A 13421-nucleotide genomic window follows, 5' to 3' on the forward strand; every position below is an offset into this window, starting at 1 on the left:
AGAAAGAAAAAAAAGGCATAGCAGTCTTATGACATATCAAAATATTCACAGCCATAAGACAAAAGAGCACCACTCCGCTTCTCGCGGACCGAATGCCGGAGACCCGGGCAGGTGAGTAAGTGACTAGTCCGGTCCGGTGCTGGACGGGGTACTGGACGGGCTCGTGCAGCAGGTAGTGTGTGTGTGTGTGTGTGTGTGTGTGTGTGTGTGTGTGTGTGTGTGTGTCCGTAACCACCCTAGCAACAACAAACAGCGCTGCGCTGGCGGTAGCGCCAATGAGCTCCAAAGCTGCGTCTTTCCTCACTTCCTCTGGCTACACTGGGTTTGGCTTGGCACTGTTCAGCAAATAAGCAGCCATCTTGGACTCCGCAACCTAGCCAGGCAACCCTTAGTATTGGGATGGGAGGAATTTAACCAAAACTTTGGTGTTTCAGAAAAAAATCTTAAGAAGAGGGAGCTGTCGGCCATCGGAGCCTGAACATTTACCGGAACTTAAAATACCCAAACCGGCAGCAAAATCTGAAACCGGTTTTACGCGAGCGGGCACCCCGTCCCCCCCCCCCTTTCCTTGTCTGAACGTTGTGTGCAGTTTTGCGGGCCTGATAACTGTTTGTGCTTAGTTGAAGTAGCTTTTTAAAAGTGCTTTTCGTTGAAAAACAAATCGAGAAACTTTGGCATATGGTTATGGTGTGCGTAAGCCGAGAGTACAGGAGTTTGCCTTTTGTGCCGCCAGTGGACTTAGCCGTTGGGTACCGTAATGCGGCTTGATAAATGACTTTATTCACGTTGAGTACCTTCCGGCGCTGACTGGGGCCGAAACTTGGATCCATGGTCTTCATCAGCTGTTGGATACCCGCTTTCCACCCTTCGGACTGAGGTGCTGCAATTCGACAGACTTGGACAGGAGGACCACTTTGGAGATCGAGACGCATTAAAATGTCAACGAGAACGCCACTGCCTACTGTGAATGAGCGCGAAACAGAAAACGTAAGTATCTCCACTATTTAATGCACATAGCGGATCGATGGTGATGTGACGGTCTGCCTTCGGGGATCAACTTTTTAAAACCTTTTATCGCAAACTTCACGTTTCGTGCAACCCGTGTCCATGTGTGATCTAAGCCGCGTTGCCCACCAGATACGTTCTGTAACACGCCTGCTGATGAGCGTGTTTAATGTTCCGTATAATTCACTTCTTTTATGCGCCTTCTTGGGTACATCACTCGGTTCCGGGGGCCATTGCGCACAAGCTGATCCAAAGCTTCATTTGTGCGGACATGTCGGACAGTTGAGCTGTCAGGTCAGCCGACTAACTGCAGCTTCCTGCTGTAGCGCCTGCATAGATGAGCTGTAAGCTCAACTACGTCTAGAAGTCAAACTCCTATACACTTCACATCACAGGCTGGCGAGGTTTAGCACCAAAGTTGCCGACAAGCCCTGAAACTTGTAACGACAAGTTCGACGCAAACCGACACGCAGAGGAATCATTTGTATCACGTTTCCGTACACAGTATCTGTTGGGTGGAGGGAGTCACCGCTGAGCTTACTTTGTTTTTTTATTAAATCGAGGATAAATAAGAATGGCTGGGTTCCCTGTTAGAACTTTAAGGCCGACCTGGATCGGTATGTGGAGGTTTTAGAGGAGTAGTGCCCTCCCCTCCTCTCCGCTCCCCTCCGCTGTAGACGCGCTCACTTTTCTGTCAGCATCACTCCCGACCGGCCGTCTGTTTATTCACATCGCCAATGGTACGATGAAGGGCTCTCATTCGGCCAAGAGGCACCGCATTACTATAGTAAGTTACTATAGTAACTATCCTTACTATAGCTGTTTTTCTTTAAATACGCTAAATGACTTTGATCGAAGAGAAACGAGCCAGAGTCTCGGGCTGTGTACAAGACTTTATCTTTAAAAAAAAAAATCAGGAGAATCAGAACAGCAAGTACGTGGTCCGGTAGTTATAAACGTACTATAAACGTTTATTAATAGACTAATTTAGTCATGTGAAACAACATGATAGAGGATTGCCGGAAACAGTCTTTGGTATTATAGGATCCGTGATCTTGAAAGTAGGACTGTAATTGTGCAGGGTGATGTACCTTAAAAATCTGTATAATGTCTTATTATCTAATTATGAGTTTTGTATTGAGTTCTCTATCACCCCACCTAAGGCTATGTGCAGATTTTCATTTAAATGATCTAATTTTGAGGACTTGCAGTGAGGTTTCTAAAAATAATTGCCTCTAGAAGATTAGACTAGAGACTTAATACAAAGGTGTCGTTCTTGCCTATGTTTCATATATCAACTCGGTTTTGAACCGTTTTGACTAATGGCAACAAAGCTGTAGGCTATTTTACAAAGGTCTTATCAGTTTATTTTTTGGTGGAGTGGGGGTGGGGTTACTTCGAAATTTGAGGAGTCGTAAAAACATGGCTGGTACAAATTCTGCCTGTTGACATTGACATTGACAGATCCTCTTGGTTTTCTGAGAAATACGCACACATAAGGCTGAGCTATCAGTGCAGCCCTTGAATATTTCACAGCTTTCGAGCCATATGGCTCACTTATGTGTTAACGTTATTTCAACATCACAAAACAAGAAAAGAAAACAAGCAGTCCATTCCTGCAGGCCTGGCAAAGATCAGAGCAGGAAATGCCCAGCGTCTGATCCAAATGAAGCCGGCGTCTGCGTCTTCAGCCTCTTTTCCAGGGCTTTGTTACACGTCTGAGAAGTGCGTAAGGTAGCAGAAATGTGGGAGGTCTTGAGGCATTTTGTATGATCAGTATCTTACCAGACTATGTACGTGAGATTTATGGTAGCGGTCAGAGCAGTATACAGAAATGTGTATATCTCAGTGATCAGTGACATGGCAGTGATATCTGGTTGAGTTAATAACAGTACTTTTTTAGAGTTAAATGTAGGATAATTACATTTTGGTGGGGAATTCTTTTGCCATGTGATTACCATGATGGGCAATGGATTATAGGAATTAAAGGTTGTGCACTAGTCTGGAGAATATTGGTTTCCGGAACTTGCAGATTTAGAGAGGGAGAGAGAGAAAAAATGCCAGCAACTGCCATGACAACATTTTAAACCACATTTATGGTAAACTAATATGGGGGAAAAGCAGACAAGTTAGCAGTAGCTGGAATGACATGGTACATAGTGAAGATAAGTAAATGGTCATCGTGGCCAGTGTTCTGGACAAATGACCACTTTCACTCATGCTCTTGGAGACTGGATCTTTGCTTCCTGTGCTGATGTTAAGAGAATTCTGGCAAGCTGTGTTGCCAATGGCTAGCCAGTTACAAACAAATACATTCCAAAATATGATTGGTTGTGCGTCTAACTTTACACTTTATGTAACATGAGTTCCAGACTCTTCTGGTCATAATCTGAATTTTACGGCAAACATAGCTCACAAGGGTGCACACGTGATCTTGTTAATGATTCTCTATAGCAGCATTATTTAAGTGTCTTATGTTTTTGGATGTCCTCATTAGAACTGGCTTAGAGTTCCCTCCAACTTGTCTTTTCCCTGTGACTCTATCCACCATCGTGCGGTTTCTCTCAGCCTTCCTCAGATATTCCTCAGCTGTCTCTCTGAACTCCTTGTGTTCTAATTTGAGCACCTCTGTTCCATATGGACTGGCACTGTGGTTAAAGCAAGGCGATTCACAGATTCGTGTAAGGCTAATCGTGTCTCAGCAAATTAAATGCCCAGAAACAAAGAGACATAAATGTTTCCTGGAGGAAATGCTACTTTCGATGCACTTTTAAGGTGTATTGGCTACACAGTGAGTTCAGTTTCTTATAGGTTTGGAAGTGCTGATACCACTGGTATGAGGAATTTATAAAAACAACAACAAGAAGAACAACAACAACAACCTTGTGTACATGCACAGTTTATGTTTGCTGTTGTCTACACCTTCATAAGTGGTCAGTTTCTGATCACAACTTTGCTGTTGGCTGCATATTTTTGGGTGACGGATAACGCTCAGCCCAGCATTGCCACTGACTCATGAAAAAAAAAACAAATTAGCACTGCAGTGCCTAAAGAACTTGTACAGATCTGTCAAGCCTGACAGACTTGACAGTTCCATGTCAGTGTTAATGCTAATGCAAATAATATTGGGCCTTCACTGATCCTGTTGTCAGAAACTGACTAGTGATGTACAGGGCAGAGGATAGAATACAAATTGTGCATGTCAATAGACAGGTACCTGTCACAATTAGGGCATTATAAAATCCATTTTATAAAATTATTTTCTCATTTTCAGCTTTCTCTGATTTCTTTTTTTTCTCATTAGGATTTTTAGAGTTTTAAGTTTTCCCTCCAACTTGGAAGTAAAGTTTGTCAACAAACTTTGACTTGGCTTGCCAGTGTCCGTTGTAACTTCAGGAGACTGACTTTTAACTGATGATCAGTATAGCGATCATTATTAAGTGCAGATAGGTCATTTGTACCACAGATTTATATCAAAATGATAAATCTGTATTAAAAATGAAAAATACATTATTTTTATTTGGATGATGGAGGGATGAAGGAAAGAGTAGAAGTGATAGGCAGGTGACAGGCGTCAGCACAACATGCGGTTTGCGGGCAGCTGTTAGTCTATACACAAAGTTACCGACGGTTTTGTTTCCACTGTTGTCGGTTGGCTTAACCTGATTTTGCCTTGTTTGTAAGGTGGTTTGGATTTGACGTGTTCTTTGCACGTCCTGCTGCTGCTCTGATTCATAAAATCCACTGGGCTACTGCTGCGCCCTGAATTTTGCAGTTAAGACTGCAAAAGTTTTTAAAACTCATCTTAAGGTGAGCAAGACACTCCTATGTTGACCTTTTTTCGCAAGCTTTTACAATAGTCGCATAATGTTCGCAGCTGGCGGAAAAATCCACCATGACTCCATCTATCTACATGCCATGGGCGGAAAACTAGTATTGTCTACCTAGAAACAGTCCAAAATTAACTTCTTGCCATATCATTCAATCATGGCAAATAATCAGCCTAGAGTATATTTTTATTCAGCAATATTAATACGAACCTCTAGACTAGAGTTACCTTTCCTTAATTTTTTACTATTCATCAAGTTCAAGTTTGGTTTATTCGTCACATACATAGTCATACACAGTATAACACGCAGTGAAATGGTGGAGAGTGCTCTGTCCAAACTGAGGAAAAGAAACAGGGGTGCATAGAGAAAAATGTATATATGCAAGATAAATATATATACTCTATGTATGTACAAAATATATTAACAATGTATGTACAATATATGTATATTATGATTATATACACAATGTACAATGTATATGGTTGGGTATATATGCACACAATCTACAGAATGTACAGTCCAGGTGTAATATGGTTGGGTATATATGTACACAATCTACAGAATGTACAGATCCATTTTGTATAATAACATCTACAGTTGTTGTGTAACAAGGTAATTGAGTATAAATCTATATATACAGATATATAGATATATAGATATATAGATATATATCAGTAACCTTTGGAAGGAAAACTGAAAGAAATCATCAGACGAAGCTGGTGTTTTAGTGGTTTCTTGCATATCTAGAATGCAGTAACTTACCACGCTGTTAACAGAAGTTTCATTAGCTACGTTCCCGTGGGAGTGGGCAAGCATAAACCCATGCACACCATGACGTACGTCAGTGTTCAAGGACAGAAGCATGTAGGGATTTGTAGTTAGCTCAGTTGCTAAAGGAACACATTTACAGTTTTGGATAGTACAAGAACGTGTTTTTAAAAAGTCAATTTCAGTCTTTATATCTGAAATCGGATTTATGCCTCAATTCTGCGATTCTTCGCGTTCTTCATAGGAAGTCATAGGCCCCTAAATTATGTAGCAACGTTTTTGCAATAAGTGGGTGATTTCCAATGAGGTTCTGGTGAGTGTATACTGTTTAAACCGGTTCTTAATGGTACTAATCTTTTAACCACTGTTAAAAGAAACCGCTGTTGGTGTTGTCATTAAATGTACTGTGAACTTGAAGCTCCAATTGGGATCCAGTGCAACTATCTTTAAACAACATCCTTAGAAGACCCCACCTACTCAGCTGTATTAGTGAGCATGTCCACTGTGCTGTCTGTGAGAGAGGGCTTACCAAGATGTTTGGTGCACGTGCATTGTTTTAACCATTTCTCTCTGACTTTAAGCTGCAATGCAGTGGCCTTGTAAAGTTGCAATGCAGTGGCCTTGATTGTGAAGTTGCTTCCCTCTGAAAGCCCTCACCACAAACAAGCTTTTCACTCTCCAGGAAACGGCACGGCAGGCACTTGTCATTTTTACATGCATATCCTTTGCTCTAACCATCAGGCCGTTGAGCGATAGTTTAATCATACACCAAGCCGGCTCTGTTTATAGCACAGCACAGCATTCAGGCCCTTGAACCCTTTATCATTTCCCCAGTAAAGGCATGAATCCGTTTAGAAAAAAAAAAATTAATGCAATGATTCTAGTAGCACAGAGCTGTGATTTGTACAGGTAATATTTGAAATCGGATGCTGTTTGTGAGTGACGTGTCTAGGTGAGTTTGTCTAGTTGCAGAGCTAAAGTTAGCTGGAGCTAGTTGGCCAATGAGTATAAACAGCATAGCAGTTTTCACGAGGTCTCCGTGCCAGTCAGCACGCCACTCATTTTATGTGTATTATCAATGCTTTTCTTTTATGTGTCATCACATAACAGATATTTAGTGCTTTCTGGTCTCATGGACGCAATAGGAAATGTCGGGCTGACGTGCTGCTGTTCGGTCCCTGCCGCTCACGCTCTCGTGCAGCGCACCACGCCCTGCACATGTCCTCGCCGGGCCCGCCCGGTCTTTTCCTGTTCTGACGAGCCGTGCGCTCTGTTCCCCAGCACACCTCGCTCGGCGATGGGAGGCCAGAGGCGGGCACGCGGACGGGTCGCACCGGCACCCGCTGCCACAACTCCGTCGCCTCCTGCGCCGACGAACAGCCGCACGTCGGCAACTACCGGCTGCTCAAAACCATCGGCAAGGGCAACTTCGCCAAGGTCAAACTGGCGCGACACATCCCCACGGGCCGGGAGGTGAGTTTGGAAGTGCGCGCGGCTGGTGGGATTTCACATTGCTTCGGTCTGGAGTCTCGCTGGCTGGCTTCTCTTCCCCTCTCTGGTTGTTTCTGTTTGAAGCTCTCTGTTTCTCTTCTCTCTCTGTTTCTCTCTGTTTCTCTCTGTTTCTCTCTTCTCTCTCTGTTTCTCTCTATTTCTCTCTGTTTCTCTCTTCTCTCTCTGTTTCTCTCTTCTCTCTCTGTTTCTCTCTGTTTCTCTCTTCTCTCTCTGTTTCTCTCTGTTTCTCTCCTCTCTCTGTTTCTCTCTGTTTCTTCTCTGTTTCTCTCTGTTTCTCTCTTCTCTCTCTGTTTCTCTCTGTTTCTCTCTGTTTCTCTCTTCTCTCTCTGTTTCTCTCTTCTCTCTCTGTTTCTGTCTGTTTCTCTCTGTTTCTCTCTTCTCTCTGTTTCTCTCTGTTTCTCTCTTCTCTCTGTTTCTCTCTGTTTCTCTCTTCTCTCTGTTTCTCTGTTTCTCTCTTCTCTCTCTGTTTCTCTCTGTTTCTCTCTGTTTCTCTCTTCTCTCTCTGTTTCTCTCTGTTTCTCTCTTCTCTCTCTGTTTCTCTCTGTTTCTCTCTTCTCTCTCTTTCTCCCTGTGTCTTTGTTCCTCCCCCCACCCCCCCATCAAGTCTTCCTTCTCTCGCTTTCTCTTTCTCTTGGTCTCTCATGACTGTTAAAATAGACGTGCCCCTAAATAAGTGAATGAGTAAGATATGACAATAAGGTAAGATGAGCTACAAAAAAAAAACGATGTTACAATGTTGCACTTGTTAGACAGGCCTTAAGTCACTAGCAGTTTGCCCAGTCTCCTCTTAGCAGCAGGGTCAGTAAAATGCTGTTCTTCTTCTCTCTCCTTTAGGTGGCCATAAAAATTATTGATAAGACACAGCTTAATCCAACCAGTCTCCAAAAGGTAAATACCCAGGATGGCTACTGAGCAATAAAAAGCCTCTGTTCTGCTTTCCAGTCATCTTCTCACCCTTGCCTTCCTGTTCCACATTTTATCTTTATGAGGCAAATATATTAGTTTTTTTAATTATGAATAGTGTTTTTGGCAGGATATCGAAGGTCATAACAGTCACTGCTGAACGCATTTCACTTCAACCACATTACAAAGTGAGCCTCCACATCCCTGGCTAAACCCAAAGCTCTTCTAGTGCAGAGCAGTGCATGCTGGGTAAGTGGAAACTGACGGAGGAAGTCTCTGTGGACTTGGATATCAGAGGTGGCTAATAATAGCAGGAGCGGAGAAATACGAACGAGAGGCAGGAGCCATAGCTTGGCGTATGCTCGAGGAGAAAGCAGAGCACTTAGATGGGACAGAGAAACAGTGGGGGGGGGGAGGTTACTCAGGAGAGCTCGCTTTGGCTCCATGAGCTTCAGGAAGCCCAGCGTCTCCTACTTCTCCATTCACCGAGTCCCCCCCTGGTTGGGCTCTACACACCGCACTGACACTACTGAGCTGGGATAATTAGCTGCCACTTGTTTTTCCAGCCCATCGGTTTCATTTGCTTCCCATTGGTGGATTCCTCTACAGTCTGAGAATCAGCGTGTGGTTGTAGGTGGCACGGACAGTTGCAGGTGGGGGTGAAGGGGTGGAGCGGGGTCCCCGGGTCCGAATCGTCTCAACCACCTCCAGCGCTCGGAACTCCACCCACAGCAGGGCCTGACCCATCCACTATACCACTACTGCATCAGCAGCCCCTAATGGACATCTGTGGGCTTTTGAGAGCTGGCGTTGGAGACCTTTGAGATCTATTGATCGTAATCGAACCGGCAAAAGTCTCTTAAATGTCTTTGATACGGCTGACTCTCCCCAACTCGAGTGTGAGCCATGGCGCTGGGGGAAGCAGGCCAACCACACCTGCGTCTCCACCGGGAATGGACCTCCACCCATAATGCTTGTTCGTATATGCTTCACTATTGTGCTCTCAGCAGAACATAAAGTAAACGAACTACAGGGGCAGTGGTAGCTCTGCGGTTCTGGTTCTGGCATAATAATTGGATTGTTGCCAGTTCAAGCCCCACCACCGGCCACTGTCGGGCCCCTGAGCAAGGCCCTACAACCCTCAGTTGTATTCAGTCATTGTTGTAAGCTGCTTTGGGTAAAAGTGCCAGCTAAGTGCTATGAATGTAAATGCGGGGCTGGGGGCATGCTACCCTGCCATGTCTTTTTTGCTGACTGCCTTCATGCTGCGGTTGCTCTAACTTCATCATTACAAAGTTATTTATCAGTGCATCAGTGACTGTTTTTGTTAAGATAGATTTGTGTGCTAATTACCTGTGATGTGTCAGCTGTTGAATGGCAGCTCATTGTTGTAGATGTTTTAGGCAGCACTAAAGAGTAATTGAGACTCATTAACAAGCACAGCCATTGAGATACTGTCAGCCTTGCTGGACTGGGTCTATAGCGGTGAATGAGACACGAGACAGTCTTCATTAAAATGTTCCCTGTTCTGTGAACGAGTCATGCCAGTCTTCGCCTAGAGTCATATAGATAGTATTATTTGCAGAATTCCCCTATAGTAGGATGGCATGACCCTGAGCAGGCAGCTCCTGGTTTACTGTGAATGGTGCACTGCATACCAGCTGGAAATGAAGCAAACGGCTCCGGCAGGCAGCTGCAGTAGCGTGCTTGCAGGCACGCGACTCCCACGTGCTAGGACGGCTCCTCCGGCACCGGCCAGGTGAGCGGGTACCACGTTGGCCCAGGCGGGGGCACGCATGTGAACCGCACAGCCACATCCCTTTGCTTGCTCCTGAGGCTCGTCGGAGCGCGGGGTCCCGTCCCTGGTCAGAATCACCCTCCCGCAGGCCCTGGGGGGTTCCGTGCGAGCGCGAACACGGGCGCGTCGCTCGGAGCCACTCTTTTCGTCCCGGCCGCACCGCGCACACTCGCTGCCGTTTTGACTCCGCGTCGGCGTGATCCGCTCTTACGCAATTGGTGGGTGTGGGAGGAGAGTCCTTGGTTCCAGCTCCGTCTCTTCTTTTAGAATCGCATGCTGGTTTTTTTTACTTTTTTTTTTTTTTTACTTCCTCGGATCAGAGCCGGCCATCGAGCGGCCGCGTCGGGCCGGGTGCGCTCTCCGCGCTCAATAAGCTCCAAGGGGCCGAGGTGATGGTGGCTGGTGGGTGTTGTCTTCGCATGCGGACGTTTGGTGATGACTCGGGGTGTTTGAGGGCATGGGTATATGGAAACATCTCAGCTGCCCTAGATGCTGTGGTAGACATCACTGTCCTAGAACCTCTCAGAGAAGAAAGCTTGTTCATTCAGAGGAACTATATGAGAAACACTCAGAGACTGAGCATGCGCAGGGTTTTCCATAGTATTTCGCTGGTGACGCCACCTTGGCCTATTTGGTGCCGGCTTTGCCTCAAAGCACTAAGCCCCCAACCCCACCCCACAACCAGACTGCTAAACACGAGCATTGGCTTTCAGTGCAATTATGGGTATAGTCTCCAGTGGTTACTTTGCTGAAGATCTATTAGTCGTCATAGCAGGCATTAATGAATGGCTTCTTTCCATTCAATATTGTGAATGGAAATGAATGGCAGGTGAGGTGACCCCTTCAGTAGGTGCCCCGGGGGGAAGAGGGGGTGTTGGAGCAGAGGGGTCTCAGTACCACCAAAATGCACAAAATGCTTTTCACTATGTGGGCCACTCCTGTTTCTGACACTGACCTCGTTCAGGCTCACACGGCTGAGAGGCGGTTGCGTCTTCACTACTCTGTTTTGTTTAATGGTTTGTGCCATACCCTGGTTCTGACCTGTCATCCCGTAACGAGTGAGAGAGCTGTCAGGGTATAAATGCCTATATGAGGTGGTTTATGTTTTGTTCAGGACACCGTTTTCAAGTGTTTGTTCGATAGGATTTTGACTAGGGCCCATCATTGGAAGGATAATGTGGGAGTTTCCATATTTGGTTATTTTCAGTGTATTCACAGACTCAGTAAGGGCTGAACCCCCCCAGCGGCGTCTCACACACTCACTTCCAGCTCACTTCACAGGAACTTTCCTTTTCCTGTTTTTCTTTCACCAATGAGGTTTCATTTCTCTCTCTCTCTCTCTCTCTCTCTCTCTCTCTCTCTCTCTCTCTCCCTCTCGCCGCTCTCTGCCTCTCATCCGTGAAGACGTATTGCAGCAGAGAGCCGCCGAGTGTGGCTGTCTTGAAGCCTTTGCACGAGCCCACCAGCAGTGCCGGTGCAGCAGTAGACGCCTCCGGCCCAGCTCCTATTCCGAACTGGCAGGACCTCGGCTTCACCCCTGACCTTTGGGACATGAAATCAGATCCACTACATAATAATGTCACCGAGGAACAAACTGAAGCTCTCGCGCACTGCTCTGCTCTCACACATGCACACACGCCCTAACATGCACGCTGACAGCTTACGCCCATCCTCACAGGGGCTGATCGGCTTCCTTCCTCCCGAGGCTTGTTTTTAAATAATGTGCCACCCACAGAACACAGAGAGCGGAGGAGCCCTAACATGGAAGGGCCCGGGGGTACAGAGGAGCACGGGGTTAGCGTGGGCGGGGTGTGCCCCAGCACATCACACAACCCATGACAGAGAGTTCAAAGGCGCGTGAGGACACCACCACCCATGTGGCCTGGCACGCTTTTATCTTTGCTTTCTGTGCGTGATTTCTCGGCGATGATCGTTTCAAGGTTGATCGAGGCAGGGTTGATTTTTAAACTGTGTATTGTTTTGTCACCTTTCTCCTTAAACTAAACACGACATTTTCTCTTTGTGGGAGTCTTTTGATGTGCGTCTGAGTGAGTTGTGGACGTTCAGCTTGATCAAAGGATGCACCTGAGTCTCCCCCGTCTCTGCCCAGGGGCCATCAACAGAGCTCCCTGCTTACACTTTCACCACCCCGCACTGGGTCACGCAACTCCCACCAAAGTGTGTGTGTGTGTGTGTGTGTGTGTGTGTGTGTGTGTGTGTGTGTGTGTGTGTGTGTGTACATATGTGCTGTACATACAACTGCACCATACAGCATTCACTTATCGTTATTACAATCCTGGCCTGTGTAACACTGATATCAAAGAAAGCTGCAGTATGTAAAAAAAAATCCTGCACTTAATCGCATTCTTAGCTTTATTATGTTCTTCGAGCATCGTGTCTAATCTCAGACATTCTAGATAAGTGCTTTGTGGAGGTTTCGATGAATCACGGTATTCATGTGACGCAACCGATTTTGCTCAAAATACCGCAGATCACCCTTTAACCGTGTCACATCAAGGGTTCCGCATTGTGTTGGAGAAAACCTGTGTGTCTGCGCGCGTGTGTCCATATCAGATAAGCGTAGCTGGTATCTGCTGGGTGTATCTCACGTCCTTCAGCCACAGCTTCACTCACGGCAGACGTGAAACGGAACACGGTCGTATTTTCATACTGGGGCCTCATATTAAACCCGAATTTAGAAGCAGCCTAGCTCTAAACGTGGCTGTCTATTTTGAGTCGCCTTCTGCGCTGTTCACGTTTCAAAGTCGGCCCCTGCACTGCTGAGTATGAGGACACTTCTTCTCCACTAGATCAGCCTCGGCGACTCCGAGGGGTTGTTGTTAATCATAAATCATAAAGCTGCGGTGACTGAGGCTACCTTGGAAGCTACTAATTCGTGCTTTCCGTTCTGCTGTCCTGATGCCTGCCTTCATCTGAGACACCTGCAGAAACCTCGAGGGGAGGGGGGGGGGGGTTTCCCCTCAAGTGACGCCTTGCATCACAGCAATGCAAGAAATGGCAGCAGTGCCCGGGTGCGCGCGCCCGGGGAGCCGGGGCAGAGCAGGGCAGGGACGTTGCGGCGGATAGCCGTCGGCGGGATGGCTTCCCCAGCAACCACGCCAGTGACTGTGATCTTACAGGCTCTTCCGTAACACGTACGCCAACCTGTGAGGGAGCGACACGTGCATCTGTGGGGGTTCTACCGCTTGCTTTCACCAGGTGGGGTTTTGCCCCACTTTCTGCTCTAGATAATACTTTTTGTTAAATATGTTTGCTTTTTCTTTGTTATTTTCTTTGTTATTCGGAGGCGCACTTGACCCGTTGATGGTATTTAACTGTAGAAGAACCTCGTTTAGACTGGTCTGTCTTAATACGTATTGGGTTGCCCAATCTACAGAAGTCTCTATTCTCCAGTAATTAGGTGACTGTAAATGTTTCTCACCGTCTTGCCTTCAAGCTCATGCTTGTGAGGAAGTTAGGTAGCAGATGAAGGTTTAGATGAAAGGGATACGCTGAGAAAAATTCTTGTCAGAACAACGCTTGTCTCAGGTGTTGACTCGTTGACTTGAACCTGGGGTAGGAGCCTAGGCTTAGTCCCGCCCACT

At 46.3% G+C, this 13421-nt stretch overlaps 1 protein-coding gene across 6 annotated transcripts in view; it reads left to right on the forward strand.

Annotated features, from left to right (window-relative positions):
• The first annotated feature begins 313 nt into the window (after positions 1–313).
• The window catches only part of mark3b (MAP/microtubule affinity-regulating kinase 3b), a 31686-nt gene continuing 18578 nt past the window's right edge, over positions 314–13421 (forward strand). For 3 of the 6 annotated variants that reach the window (XM_035524088.1, XM_035524089.1, XM_035524090.1), the window contains exons 1-3: positions 315–987; positions 6885–7076; positions 7950–8003. In XM_035524088.1, the coding sequence (XP_035379981.1) occupies positions 937–987; positions 6885–7076; positions 7950–8003 (297 nt within the window). In that variant the 5' untranslated portion in view covers positions 315–936. Of the gene's footprint in view, positions 988–6884; positions 7077–7949; positions 8004–13421 lie in introns of all 6 variants that reach the window. The other 3 variants (XM_035524086.1, XM_035524087.1, XM_035524091.1) reach the window with 2 other exon arrangements.

This window comes from Electrophorus electricus, chromosome 3 (assembly GCF_013358815.1).
Source record: "Electrophorus electricus isolate fEleEle1 chromosome 3, fEleEle1.pri, whole genome shotgun sequence".
Classification (NCBI taxonomy): Eukaryota; Metazoa; Chordata; class Actinopteri; order Gymnotiformes; family Gymnotidae; genus Electrophorus; species Electrophorus electricus.